We start from the raw sequence: 15,260 nt of genomic DNA on the forward strand, positions 1-15,260 counted from the left end.
AAAAAAAAAAAAAAAATCAATCTGGCAACTTAAAACATATTTTAAATGAGGTGTGATCTTGCCTGCTTTTCAGGTCTCTCCCTCACTATACTCACCTTGTCCTGGATCACATTATTAGAGTCACTAATCTATCTGTATTTATCCACATTGAATAGGGAGCTACAGAAAGGTAGACTTTTGTTCTTTTCAATCAAAGCTTCATGCAATGCATTGTTTGAACTAAAATGGTTGAATTGCTAGAGAAAATACAGAAAAGTAGGTAGAAGGAGGCTATAAGCCTGGAAACTCGTAAGAACTCTGTGTAGTTTTAGAAATTTTAAAGAAATCATATAGCACAATAGTCGACATTCAGTGTGATATCCCAGAATTAAGAAGGAAAAAGATATAGAAGTAAGGAAGATTTTCGAGCTAACATTTATTGTCACTGCTCTGTGTTAGGCTCAGTTTAAGAGATTTACCATATACATCTAACTCAGTTTCATAGGACACATAATGTATTCGAGGAAAGGCTTCCATCCAAAATGTTTAAAACACGTAATACATAAAGGGCTACAACCTTAGCTTTCTGGAAAGTATAGTTATTGAAAATGATCATTTCATAAAGGTCTTAACTGAAATATTATGATCTGATTTTACTAATATAACCCTAGAAATTTGGAAACTAAAATTGTTAGAGTTCACATCAAGGAGAGCTGAAAATAGGACCTCCAGGTTTGATTCATTTAATTTAGACTGTAAGTATTAAACACCTACTCTAAGGAAAGTGAATAGTTTGGCTACACTCCCGGGAACATGCAAAAATGTATAAAAGGCAGGTGTACCTTGAGAGTTGTGACAAAGGTGTGGAAGCAAGGCCTGAATGTGTGTGTGTGTGGTGTTGATAATGTGTGCCAGTCTTCCTGTATGCACCAAGAGCTTAATGTCAGTAGGTGGATAATAGTCTGGAAATTCTGCCAATCCAAAGACAATACACTTAGGAAGGGATCTTGACCTCCATTTTGAAGAATATCCATTCCAACGCCAACTGGTGAGTACGTGGAGTTTCTAATTTGAGAAATGAGTTATTGTTGGGGACCAGCAAGCCAATGCCAGAAAGAAATAAGAAGGCAGTTTTTCTTAAAATCCCCTGGGCCAAAATACGTAGGAAAAAAAAATCCAGCAACATTTTGTAAAATCTCAGCAGAATTTTGTCTTTAGACCAAGACTACTGAAAAAAATTGGACTGAAAAAAAGTATGTGGGAAGAGAACCAGGTGAAATCCTCAGTTTGCACTGTTGTAATTTCCTTAAGGGTATGGACTTGGTCTCTGCCCTTTACTAGGAGTTGCAAAGACTACTGAGCGGAACAGGAAACGCTGCATAACTAGGCAAGTTTGCTGGTCATGTAACGGACATGAACACAGCTCTGTGTCTAAACATAACAAGAAAGTACAGCATTCTTGAAGAGCAAACATCTACTGTAAGGAAAGTGAATATTTTGGCTACACATCCTCTTTATAACACAGGCCACTATGAGAAAAGGTTGTATAGGGGAATTTAATGTTTATGAGAGCTATAATGATAACAGATACTGCTTATTGAGTACGTACTAGGTATCTTTGTAAGAGCCATGATTCTCTTACCTCCTTTTTCAATAGATTAGGAAGGTAAAGAGAGGTTTAGAAACTGGATGAGGGTAACAAAACAAGCGCAAGCCGCTACCGGCTGCCTGGATTCAGGAGTGTGGTTACCAAACCTTGTATCACTCTATCACTGATGTGGGACTTTCATTTCTAGTTACACTGTACTCCATTTTGCATGCAATGTTAACTAGTAAAAATATTAAGAGGTCCACGTTTAAGAAAGAAATCATCGTAGCTTTCCCAAGCCCTTATCCTAGCTCCCTCAGGCTACCTACAGCTCACATCCTTTCTTCTCAGCCTCATAGCTTTTCCATGAGCTCGGGGACAGGACTGAATGTCCTTTTATTTTTTATTTTTATTTTTTTGAATGTCCTTTTAAAGTGAGAACCCAATGAGAATACTTGCTGGAGAAAGAGCACTCTGAGTGCCTCTGGGATCAAATATGATCAGCGATCTTTGTGGTCCGGTTCCCCCCTTTCATCTCTCTTCTTGTAACTCTTCTCTCTGCATCTCACGCTCTAGTAAGGCCAAAAGACCGAGTTCTTTGTGGCTAGGAGGCTGTTTCACTCCCATTTGAATGCATATGCTTTTTACCATTGTTTGGAACATGACTCCCCTCTCGCCCCTGCCTAACTGGGAGTTGATCATCTATGGAAACTTGGCTCTGGTTTCTGCCTTTAAGAACCTGTTCCCAGATCACACGCTCCCTCTTTCTAGGCAGACCTGTGAGCTTCTGCCTCTCCTGGGCTGCAGCCTGTTAGGCACTCCTATTACTGGTTGTGAACGCTCTGCATTCTGCTTTTGTGCTTGTCACTCCCACTAGAATACAGTAAACTCTGGCAGCCAAAAAGATCTGTATAGGCCCAACAATATGAGTGACGTAGCACTGGGGAAGGCTGACTCTTTTTAAATGATGCTTTTTACAGCCCCACATTCTTTGCAATTTCCAAAACAAACAAATGCAACAAAACAAGCAGTCCATGCAGTCCCACAGAGCTCACAGCCAATCTTTTCTTCCTGACAGAGATCGCAGTCCAAGACAGACCCCACTGGCTTAAGGTCATGCTTTGTCTGATACTCAATCACACCCTACAACTTTGAGAGGATATTTTACTTTCATTGCTGCTGGATTATTCAAGAAAATTACTAAGTTTCTCAATGCCCTAAAACCTTCCTCTGTGGAAAAATGCTCATTCCTTCAGCCAAACATCTCCCTACTTTCCTGTAGAACACAGTAATTTCCTTTCACTATTACTTGCTTCTGATTTATAATACATATACATAAAAATAACATCAACAGTTCTTAAATTATCAAGTTCAAATCTTCACTGACACTGGTTCCAAAACCAATGATAACACTATACATGTATGTGTGTGTGTTTGTGTGTGCATGTGTATAAATATATATTAAGTTCTACATATGTATGGTATGTGCATATTTAAGCCATTCTTAATAATCAGAAGATACGATAATACTATTTCCCACTTCTAGGTATATCTGGAGACAAATATAAGATTACAATGTGCAACCTGTTTAAAGTATAAATTTCTCCTATAATAAATCAGGTCTGTAAAGACCTACATGAACTCTTTTTGTGGCCATGATGCTGTGAGTGGAAGTGGTGTATAATAAACAGCAGATACTAAAAGAGTTAACAAGGTGCGTCTGTTTGTGGAATTTAAAAATGTAATTATAAAGACAATGTTACCACATTTGCCAGGAAAAACACCATACAGTCCTATCTTTCTTGCTTATTAGCTGGTTCTATATTTTCCTCTGTTCTTACAACCCTATTAAATATCCAAGGATATATATCTATATCTATATATATCTATATCTATATCTATATATCTGGCGTGTGCATATTTATATATAGATAGCATATATATAAGCATATATACATATGGTTTTATTGTTCATTATTTCTGTTATTATACCACATATTTATCTTGTCTTCTGTTAAAGGGCATTTGTTAACCCACTGGTTTTTCGTAATAATAGTTAATGGTACATAAATTGTATAGCTTAAGAGAAAAGATAATAGTTAATGATGCATAATGAATTACATAAGCCAGATTTTTTCTTAATATTTTATTATATATAATAAGGCCTATGGATTTTAATACTAGCAAACTTTCTATCTTATATATTACTTGTTTTAGTGTTCTCAAAAGAGACAAGGAAAGTCAGTATATAAAATTTTGCATCTCATAATAAAAATAACTGTGTTTATATACTAAAATATTTGTACTTTATTGCTGTGAAACACAAATTGTAAAACAAAATTACCTCATCAGTAGGAAATCAAATTGCTACAGCCATATGCTTTCTAACATCGCCTGTTTTGGTGCAAGGAATTGAACTCAGGACGTTGTGCTTGCCAGGCAGGCACTGTGCTACTGAGTTACATCCCCAGGCAGTAATATGTTTTCTAAATACTAGTACATAGCATCCATTTTCTCCAAGGTATCAACACAGCATCTATCAAGAATTCTACAAAACTATAAAAAATTAGGTTGAAAAGAAGCTCAGGGTTTTATAGAGGGATAAAGGTTAGGGCTTGGAAAAGCATGCATGCATATATAAAGAGCTGATTTAGTTGTTCTGTTCAGAGAAGGCCTTCTGGCATTTTGAAAATATATTATAGCTTGGTCAGTGCTTTGGAATCATTAGTCTTATAATCCTGACTGTTCCTCTGATACAACATGCTGAGCTTTTAGAGCAGATAATTTCTGTTTTCTTCCTCAGATGCAAACATTAGTTATTTCTTTGTTTCAGCAAAACCTTGTCTTAGCACTACAGAGAGTTAATGACTCTAGACAGGTTTCATTCCAAAAATGGAAACTTATTTGGGTATAAATCAAAATATACTTTTAATATGAAAACAAATTTATTTAGAAGTTAAGTTCTTAGGCTGGTCCATACCGACTTGGTTAACTGATAGTATATCTGACCACAGCATTGATTACAATTTCTCTGTTATATAGATTTATTCTTTTCAACAGTTGTTCATAGGAAGACTGCATTCACTGTCCCAGTGCTGAGGCTCCCTGGACCCTCCCAACCTGGGCTCTCTCAGGCAGGAACCCAGGGTATTTTCACAGGCACACACAGACATCTACTTCTTGACTTCCTCGACAGATGGAAATGCAATGTGTTTGGAGAAAGAAAGGTAAAAGGTTTGCCAGCAGAAATATGATGTTAAGTTAGAGAATTTGGGAGAGATTATGCAAGTCAGCAAGACACAGTAAAAAAGCCAAGCCAGACAGGAGTCTGCTTCATATTTATTCATGAACAAAAGAGTGTGGATCCCAAATGTGGTTAGAACTTGGCTAAATGCAGTGAAGGAACAGCAAGCCCACTCTCAGCTGCCTTGGGAACAGTGCCTGTTCTTCATGTTAATAACAAAAAAGTGGCATTTAAATGGAATGATAATCACAGAAGAGCAACAGGTGTCTAGGAGGACTTAGCAGCATCTGCTGGTGGGTGGGGTCTGGCGGCAGCAGTGCAGAGAACTATGGATGAGTTCCTGACGTGGCAGGAGTGGGTTATACGTAAGACCTGTGAGCCTGAGTGTGTGAGAACCTCCCTGGCACTGCAGCACCTGCAGATCCCCCATGACTCACTCCTGGTCACATAAATAAGCTGCCATTCCCTTTCTACGCTTGCTAGCCCTGGCACTGGAATGAGAAGCAAGCACAGGCAGATAAGACAACACACTGGAGAGTAAAGAGAAAAAGTACAGGTGGATGCACGCTGGCAGAGAAGTAACTTCTGAAATAGAAGTCATTCCTTCCATGGTTTCAAATTACAGTAAACGCCTGAGAGGGCACAGGATACGGAGAATTCTTCATTTTATTATTAGTTCACGTGGATAAGAGTACCCTTATTTTATCCGGGGGGGTTCATGACAAGAAAATTTTTGAGGTCATTTTTTTATTAGTGAATGTTTGCAGTTCATACTATTTCCGTTTCTTATGTGGAGTTGGCCCATGTGTGTAACACTTCTGAAATTCTTTTTTCATCCCTTTACCATCCTCTCTGTCTCCTGCCCTCATCTCTTGATCTGCTTTCCCTGAGACAAAGATCTATCTCCCTGTTTCCTATTGTATATCTTTTATTTAGCTCTTACATTATTTATACTTTGGGTTTCTCATAGAAGTGAAATAGTGAGTTATTTAAGCTTGTGTGTCTGATTTATTTCATGTAACATTATGCTCTCGAGATGCATTCATTTTTAAACAATATAGAGGTGAAAGTTATGCCTAGTACCAACATTTCAAAACTTACCTCTAAAAGCACTAATATCGCCATAATGCACCTGCAAAACAAAATATTTACTTCCAGTCTCTCCTCCAACTCTGAATCCAACACCTAAAAATTTACCAAAAAGGATCAATTAATATTTTAGAAATGGAAGTCTTCAAGTGGAGCTTGGATTACTAATCTATAAAATCCAAAGTGAAATAAACTAGGATATAACATAAAATTATGCTATATAAAAACAAAGTAGACATTGAGCAACATTTCTACTATCATGTGTCATTCCTTCTCAAAGCTCTGTGGAACTGTGTTTACAGTTCCTATTTCAGAACCAGAGTAGTCACTTACTTATACTTTAACAGGACAATTTTCTCATTTGGAAAGAAGGGGAACAAAATGGAACAGAATTCTGTCTTTGTTGATCATTTAACAGACCACATAAGCCATTTTTTCATTGTTTTTATGTATACTCATATTCATTTTTATTTTCAGATCAAATACAGGAAATAGACACCCTAAGAGCATCTCAGGGGAATTACACTTCTTCTCATGTGAAAACAAGTATCTACAAAGATGTCATCAAAGCAGCTCAGTCACCAACTGAATTCCTAAGTCCAGCATGCCAAGTGAACGTTTGGAATCCAAAAGCTTTGTGATAGACAGTGAGTTTGCTAATGAGCTTTTAAAAAAATCTACAGAAAAAACACAGGCAGAGAAAAGTTTTATTCTATCTGCTCTAAAAGTGTCAACTAATGCTTTACAGGCCTCCGCATTAGTGTTCAAACTTGTTTAGAAGTGGCTGCATAGCACACTAAGGAGAGTGTGAAGCAGTGCACGACAGCTATCAGCTAGGGGTTCCGGCACGACTCAGAAAGGCGAGATGGACACATGGCTCAAGAGCCCATCCCCGAGCCGTGGCAGATTCATTCTGCAACAGAACCACAGACTCCCTTTGATATTATGAAACATGCAGGTAATAGAGGCTGGTAATTCACTCTCACGCTGGAATCCATCAGCAGCTCAGAAGCGAAGTCAGAAATCCAGCTGAGGTTTGGCATCGCATTAAATACCTAGGTTCCAGGACTATTAAAAGGAAAAAAAATCTCTGTTTGCTGAAACAGCAATTTATTTAATTCCTAGCTCTCTTGGCTCATGAAATGCTGCTGCTGTCAAGAGCCACTGCGCCTTAGGCCAAAGGTGGCTTGAGGTATACTTGGTTATTTTGTAATTCAATCTATAAACTGTTACCAGGGCAAACTACGTACCAAAGAGAAGCAGAGAAAATGTACCTCAATGAAACCTTTCAACACGAGTAGGCCATGCAAGTACTTTTGGTGTGCTACTGCACTACAGAACAGTCAACAACTGCTAGAAAGTGCATTTTAGAAAGTGCTCTGGAGCGAAATGAAGCAGATTAACATAAGAATATCAAGAAGTCTCTGGTGTACCTTTGGGGAGCCGGGTTGGGGGAGCATTTCTGGCCCAGGCGTACAGAATATTGGCTTTATCTGTACAGGTTCCTTCATCACAAAACCTGAAAAAAATAGTTAAAATAATATTCAAGTTGTGAAATTCATAAATCATTTTACACTAGGGGAGGCATTTAAAAGTAAAGCACATTGTACATCATGATACATTAAGATCCTAATGAAACATTTTCTATATGAAAAAAGCACCCACAAAAGGAGAGAAGTTATTTTTAGTTTGTTTGACCACTGCTTTGCGTGAAACAGTCCTGCGTGTTGGATGAATATTTTATACTTCTATATGTTCAAGTGTGGAACATAGACTATGCAATCAGGCAGAAAAGAGACTAATGCGGTGGGAATCTAGAAACAAACTAAAAGAAATCTAATCCCCATCCCCCCACTGTACCCCCGGGGTCAGTGTTGTTATCAAAAAATCTTTGGCCAGAGAAATAAATAATAACTTCAGTCGGGCAAGTAATCCAAGTGCACCCCACGTAAGGGACTCCTGGCTTTGCATATATTACTGTAGAGTGTGAATACTGGCTGTGCCATTTATAAGTTATTTCTTTTTGTGCAAGTCAGATAATCTTTCTGAGCCTTAGTTTTCTCTTGTGTAAAGCAGGGATAATTACACTTACCTCACAAGTTATTCTGTAAACCAAATAAGATATAAGTGAAAGCTATTTTATAAACCTCAAAGCACTGTACCAGGGTACTACATTATTTAATAAAACGTTTGTGTTATCTAAAGATTCACTATTGAGGAGAGGGTTGCATCATGAGAAGAACATCTAGACAGACCAGTGTTTCTGGAGTTCCATTTCTGTGATTTTTTTTTTAGTGTGTTTCAAAGCCCTTGAAGGGCTGACGTCTGCGAGAACACCTCTCTGAGGGGTTATGGTGTTGATGATGGTGGTGATGATGTATTTAAGGTATGCAGGATGGTCACTGGGACATCTGGTAGCCCAAGTTCAATAAATGGTAAGTTATCTGACTCCAAATCACATATGTTTTTCTAATGGCACTAGAGCTCTAAATTTTGTTCTGTTATAGAATTTAATTAGCTCAAAACATTGTTAGATTATATTTTTATGTTGCTTTTACACTGTTTATGCTTGAGAAAATTGGGGTTAAGTAAGGTTAAATGCAGGAAATTAGGCAGATAAATGTTTGAAGACTACTCAGCATACGGATAAATACAGCTACCTGGGCAGAAGCTAGCTCCTATAAGAAAAACGTGCACTGCCCCTGACCTGGAAAAGAAGGGAAAGCAGAATGTGGTGGCTTTGTAGATACATTAGAAACTGAGGCTAGAAATCTGAGAAACCCTTAAGATGCGGACATGAAAACCACTAGTAAGTTCCTTCATATTCATAGGCAGGGACTCCTACTGTGTGTCCGTATTATAGACAGAAGATGGCTGGGGAGAACTGTGTTACTTGTCTGAATTAAGAGGTGAGGGACCTGGAGCTATATGTATGTCCCAAAAAGGTTACACTTAGCAAATGTTTTTTTCTTCCTCCTATAAGTCAGGCTGCAATAAAGAGACTGTGTAATGTGTAATGTAAAACACATCAGCTTGTGGTTTCTTACTGTTCACTGTCAAGTACAATATACTTATGATGAAGGATTATTACCATGTGATAAGTGTGCTTTGGAATGGATGTCTGTAACATCTTCATGCCAGGTGTATTAAAAGGCTTACTATGTTGGACAGCGTCCAAAAGCGAAGGGTTTTTTCTTTCTTTCTGAGCCTCCTGCTATAATCATTCAAGAAATGAGATTGTCAGATGTGATGAACTTTGTATCTCGCTGCTGTGAGCTACTAAAATTTAAAGATCTGGGTGGCAATTTTCATAGCTTTCAACAAAGTCCATAAATATACAAATGCCTAACATCAATGTGATGACAGTCTTAGATTAAACAAGATAAATGTTTCATCTGATATGGAAGGTCATTTTCAGTGTATGACTAGCAGGAACCAGATTGAAATATAACATAAAAAACTGGTTTTGTAATGTTTCTGAGTTATATAGTTGATTATGTCACTTTCTTGCTCAAAATCTTTCAAATGCTTCCCAAAATAACATTAAAATAAATATTACAGTGTAACACATGAGGCTTTTTATGAGCTGGGACCTTGTTATTTCTTCAGACAAAGCCTGTGTAGTCATGCCAACTTGCTACCAATTTCTATTATTGCTTCTCTGCTCTTCCCTTTGCCTGGAATACCCCATTCTAGCTCTCTGCCTAAAAAATTTGATTAAATTTCTCCTTCAAGATTCACTTCCAGTTTTTTCTCCTCAAGGAAATGTTCTTTAGTCCATTATATCCAATCTCCATTCCTCTCAATTGTACTACTTGTGCTAAGTATCAACTTAGTTATCTGTCTCTCCAGCCAGACTGTGAGTACCCTGAGATTTGGGTCAGGCCTTCCATCCAGTATTACTGGCACCTGCAGGCTTGCCTGGCATTTAGTAAACATTTGGTAAATATGTGAGGATGTTTGCTTCTATGTCAGTTTTAAACTTTTCATATGCAGCCTCTTAATGGAATTAACTGAAATTGTATTCCACTGTCACATATAAAAAAAGAATTTTAAAAAAATTTTAGATTAAATACTTTGAAATATAACCTTAACTACACTTGAGTTAATATCTGCCTGGTATTTTGTACAAACCAGATTATACTCATTCTCATCAGAACACTGAAAAAGTCTTACACTTTAAAGCTGAATAAGCTCAGAGAATTTAAGTAGCTTCAGAAGTCACACAGCCAAATTGCAATTCACAGCTCTGGTTACCATAATCCCTTCCACCTAAATTCATGTTGTTGATTTATGGGCAAAGAATATTGATATGAAGATAAGCTTTGGTTGATATTATCATCTCTGAACTAAATTTCAATTTGCACATGAAATTCTAAAATCAAATTTTAGATGAAATAAGTTGTTCTGATGTATTTACAGAGAAAATGATTTTATATTTTATCCTTTTATCAAGGCTGATAAAATGAGAGCTTCAAAACCAAGCCTTGTTTTATGGTTTTTGAAGAAAGTCTTAAGCTCAAGATGGAGTAAAGAATGACTCCCTGGAGGACATGGAGATATTGAAAGCAATCCTGAAACTTAATGGGTGAGAAGAGTGAGTGAAAAATACTAGGCCAATAGAAACTGATTCCTTAATGGCTCACACAGCTCAGCAGCAAAGACCATTTAGATAAAGCCCTGTATCTCTTCATTTTCTCATTTCCATTTCTCATTTTAAATGAAAATGGCACCACATTTTCCCACAAAAATTTTTTTTGTGGGAAAGACATGTCGTGTATTTTGGCATTCCAAAGAGAGTCCTGCAGAAATAGAGGGATCGTTACTGTTCTTACTAGGAAGAAGAATCCCAAGGATAGGAATCAATGCAGCCCTTGATCAATGGCTGTTGTAATTTCAGGCCTCATCAATCAGGTTTCTTAGTCTTACCATTCTATCAGCTTTTCCTAAAGGGTTCTCCAGATTAAGCCAATTAAATTGTGGAAAGATTCATAACTTCCTTATGGTTTCTCAGTATGTACAGTAGAAAAAACAAGAATCAATATTTGCAAGTAAGACAATTCTAGATTCTTGGATCTTTCCTACAGAACCCTTTTCACCTCTAATCCACAGGGGAACCACTTGGATGGCATGAATATTTTCTGACTGTGCGAAGCTCTGAAAAGTGCTAGCCTGTCATTTTACATTATCCAAATAAACTATGATTGACTGGTAAAGTACTCTCTGGTTGTATCGGATAAAAGCTATTTAAAAATCCCAGGTTACTCAGGGAAGATCAGAACTAGTACCTCAGTGCTCCTTTTGCTTAAATAAACAACTGGAATTGGCGTGCCCTCTAGTTAAGTCTGTATGAGTTTAAACGCTCATTTTAATGCATTAGGTATCCAACAGAACCACAGGCAGGAAAATTAACCTACAATTAGAAAGTTTCTTGGAAAAACACAACATAAAATCAATGGCATAGGTAGAGTGGGCAAAATTATACTTGGCATGAGTTAAGTATTTGCATGTCATTAATGGCTGTATAAATCTGTAGAATATTTTTCCCAATTCAGATAATCCCATATGAACATCAGTGCAATGGGTATGGATTAACATAGTAATTAGAAGGATACTTAATTAGAAATCTAAATGAGAATGGTGATTAAGAAGTACCAGCCTGATAAATAGCACCACAGGAACTACCCCCTAAACTTCTTCACCCCAATGAGATCAGAAAAGCAATAAAATCCAGAAGAGCAGAAAGTATAAAGCACAAATCCTCAGTGACTAAGAAAGTGCCTAGCACATAATGGATGTTTCATAAATACTTTATAAATAATTAAATAAGGATAATAATTACCACTTCTATGTGCTGGGCTCTACACAAAGCACATTATTTATGTCACTTCATTTACTTTTCATCATGGCCCATGAAGAAAAGATTAGTAGCCCAATTTTATAGGTGCCCAATTTTACAGGTGAGGAAGTAGACCAATTTAGGCTAAATGATTTCATTGCAGCTACCAAAAGTAAAGCTGAGATTTGAACCCAATATGCTCTGATTTCAATGTTTTAGCTCTACACTAAATACAACACTGCTATAGTATTGCAACTCTGTCTCACAAAATGCTAGACCTATGAAGAAATTTAATAAAATCCAAAATTATGTAGTGTTTGTTTCTCCTGAAACTGTCAAAACAATTACAACCATGAGGCCTTATTTTATTGAAGTTGACACTAGTCTACCAAGACTTGGGCAGCTGCTAAGGAGCTCTCTGTAAACCTCTAATCCAATAACTTAAGAATTATTGGCTAAGGAAGGAATACAATCATTGGTGACTAGACATTAGAAGAAGATAACTGTATTTTAATGAACTGATCCATTATGTGACCCCAATGTTATGGTTTATGTCTGGGTGTCCCCCCAAAGCCACATGCAGTTTAGAGCTTACCATTGATTCATGGGTGTGAGTGCTACACCTGCCCTGGGGTGAATAGTTTGCATATGTAAGGGAGAGAAAAGAGTGTACTGGCCACCACTCCTCCCCTTTTGCTCTTGCTGCTTTTGCTATCTTCCACCACCATGAAGGGTTGCCTTCTGCCATGTGTCGATCTGCCTTGGAGCCAGCCGAGTATGGACTGAAACCTCCACAGACTGTGAGCAAAATAAACCTTTCCTTCCTTAATTCTGGGTGTCAGGTATTTTGTCTCAGCAACGAGAGAAAAGTAACCAAGACACCCAATATAAAATGTAATACAACTCTGTTACAATATACAGGTGAAACAGCAAATGAATATGACTAATTTTTAGCTGGCAGAAATGTATATCTCAACTTTGCTACTGTACTTAAAGACACAGTTTATAGTGCTTAACACAAAGGACAGTGTAGATTTTTAAAAGAGCATTATGTTTTTATTTACTCTGAGAAGAAGGTTATGTGTCTCTAACTTTCAAAATTTCCTATGGCAGAAGAAACAAAGAGAGGAGTGCAGAAGGTGTAAACTAAACTGGTTTAGTGATTCTTGCTATAGTTACAGATGACAGGTAACGACATATGGAAAGGACACATATACAAATATCATCCTTAATCAAAGAACCACCATCATCACGACAGAGATAACAAAGCTATAGCCTTATCTGGAAAATAACATCATTAAAAAGGTCTCTTCAACGAGTAGCCACACAGGGTGCCTCCCAATACAGGCCTCACAATATATATCTAGCTATTTTTCCCTTTCCCCTCATCAGCATCTGTAACCCCGTGGAGACACTGGCATTTAAAAGGACACAGCAGGTGGCTAATAAATAGTAGCAGTTGAAAGGGATTCAAGCTAAAGCTTCCTAGGTTGGTAAAGCACTGCTGCTTTAGCTTGAGACTGATTCCAAGGTAGAACAGCTGGAAATAGCCTCATTTAACCAGCTGGGACTCCGCTTCTCAGAAAACATCAACCAATCTGGAGAGACCATCTTTGACTTGTAAAAGATGAGGTGCTTATAAGCGTCGTCAGAAATAGTTTGAAAACTCAAATATTAATTACAAGAACTAAAAATAACTTTAGCTGTGCATAGAAAAATCACATCAAACTACAAAGCTGGACACATAAAAGGTCCAGCCATCTTAACTTATGTGTGTGATTGTATTGTGTGATTGTACATGTGATTTTGTATGTGTGTGATTTTTTTAAGTGTACATCCCTGTCTTCTTGTCTTCGTAGCATTCTTTTATTTTAACTGATACCACAAAGCATAAATTGCACATATTAACTGGGTGCCATGTAACGTTCAATCCATAATATGTTACATAATGTTTAAATTGGGTTCAACATATTTATGCCCTCAAGCATTTATTTCTTTGCAGTGAAAGCATTCAAAACTCCTTGCCTTTGGAAACACAAAGTACTGTACAAATAGTTATCTATGGCCATCACACTCTGTACCCCAAATCACACTTTATTTTGCACAAAAAATTTGCAACTTACCATCGTACTCTGTATTAATCCCTACACACTTTAAAATACACAATATGTATTTTTGAAAAAGAAAGCACCTCAAGACTACTCCAAGTGTCCAAACCATTTATATGAACAAAAATCATAATATTCAAAGCACAAAACTCTCAATAGCTAACCAATTATCATTTAAAAATTGTTAGAGTTAAAAAAAGCATTCACAGAATAGACAAATACGGAATCTGAAAAATTTCCAAGATCTTCAAAAACTCACAACTTTTTAGTGGAGAGGTTTCAACTTAAGTTACCTTGTTTTCAGCACCTCCATATCCTTACCTTCCCTAAAAAGCCCAAAGAGGGTTTAGGAAGTGATACAATGGTAAAGCACTTCCTAAGCCTTGAATTTGATCATTAGACCACCAAAAATATTATCTGTTCGCTCAAGATTCCTATTTAGCCAACAGATCTGAAGGACTTAAAACTGCTATGCTTTGCATTGACCGCAAGCACAAATAAAGCCCAGCAAATCATGTTATTGCTATACTTGCTCTAATCTTGGTGCTATTACTCTCTGCTGGTCCCTGATGTGGTTAATTGTCTCCGTCTTAAAATGCCTGAGAAGGAAGTTATTAGGGTTACATGTGACAGGTACCGTGGCCTTCCTTACACGGGTCAGCAGAGCCGCTGCTTTTCCATCAGTTGGTCCTTATTTGCATCCTCCAGAGGTGGGTTAATTTGGAACTGAGCATCAGCCCCACTCTAACTATAAAGAGACCACCCTACAGTATATTAAAAGGTTCACATCAATATATGCAATTTAAATGCGCATGCATATAATTAACTAGACACATTACCAGTGTGAGCTGCTAATTTGGAAAGAGATACAAAAGACTGGAATGTGCACCGAGAAAAAAACTGTAAAATTAAAATGACTGCATAATGAAAACTGCTTCATGCTGTGTCTACCATCTCCATGTAAACTTAATATAACTGTAAATATATTTTAATGAACAGTAGAAAGAGGCAATTACAGAGAGCAACGGAGGGCAGCCCAACAGTGAAACATCATCAGAATAGCTCTTTGCCTTCGTATTAAAAGTGCTGCCTGAAGACAGAGGATGAATTATAACTTCATAATTTCAAGGGAAAAATGTTTTCTATATTAAAGATATATACCTATTTGCCAGCCTGCTGGGAATGAAAAGAGAACACGCAAGTGAAACAAGGGGAATCCGAACTAGCAAACAGAAGAGAGAGAAAATCCCAGCTTGACATTTTGGTGTTAAAATATCTTATTAGTTTCTTCTTCATTTGTTAAAACAGCTTGGCATTCCTCCAAGAGTTCCCCAGAGTGTGAATGAGTTCTCGATATTCTTACACATCAAAAAATCATCATAGGTATCCTATCCCAAAATATATGTGAAAATT

General features: G+C 37.2%; 1 protein-coding gene across 1 annotated transcript in view; it reads right to left on the reverse strand.

Annotated features, from left to right (window-relative positions):
• Positions 1–15,260, reverse strand: part of Pam (peptidylglycine alpha-amidating monooxygenase) — a gene marked incomplete at its 5' end in the record, with an annotated part of 154,625 nt that overhangs the window by 90,164 nt on the left and 49,201 nt on the right. The window contains 2 exon segments of the mRNA XM_013512971.1: positions 5,913–5,996; positions 7,334–7,419. Coding sequence (XP_013368425.1) covers positions 5,913–5,996; positions 7,334–7,419 — 170 coding nt within the window.

The sequence above is a fragment of the Chinchilla lanigera genome, unplaced genomic scaffold, assembly GCF_000276665.1.
Source record: "Chinchilla lanigera isolate Chin_1 unplaced genomic scaffold, ChiLan1.0 scaffold00017, whole genome shotgun sequence".
Classification (NCBI taxonomy): domain Eukaryota; kingdom Metazoa; phylum Chordata; class Mammalia; order Rodentia; family Chinchillidae; genus Chinchilla; species Chinchilla lanigera.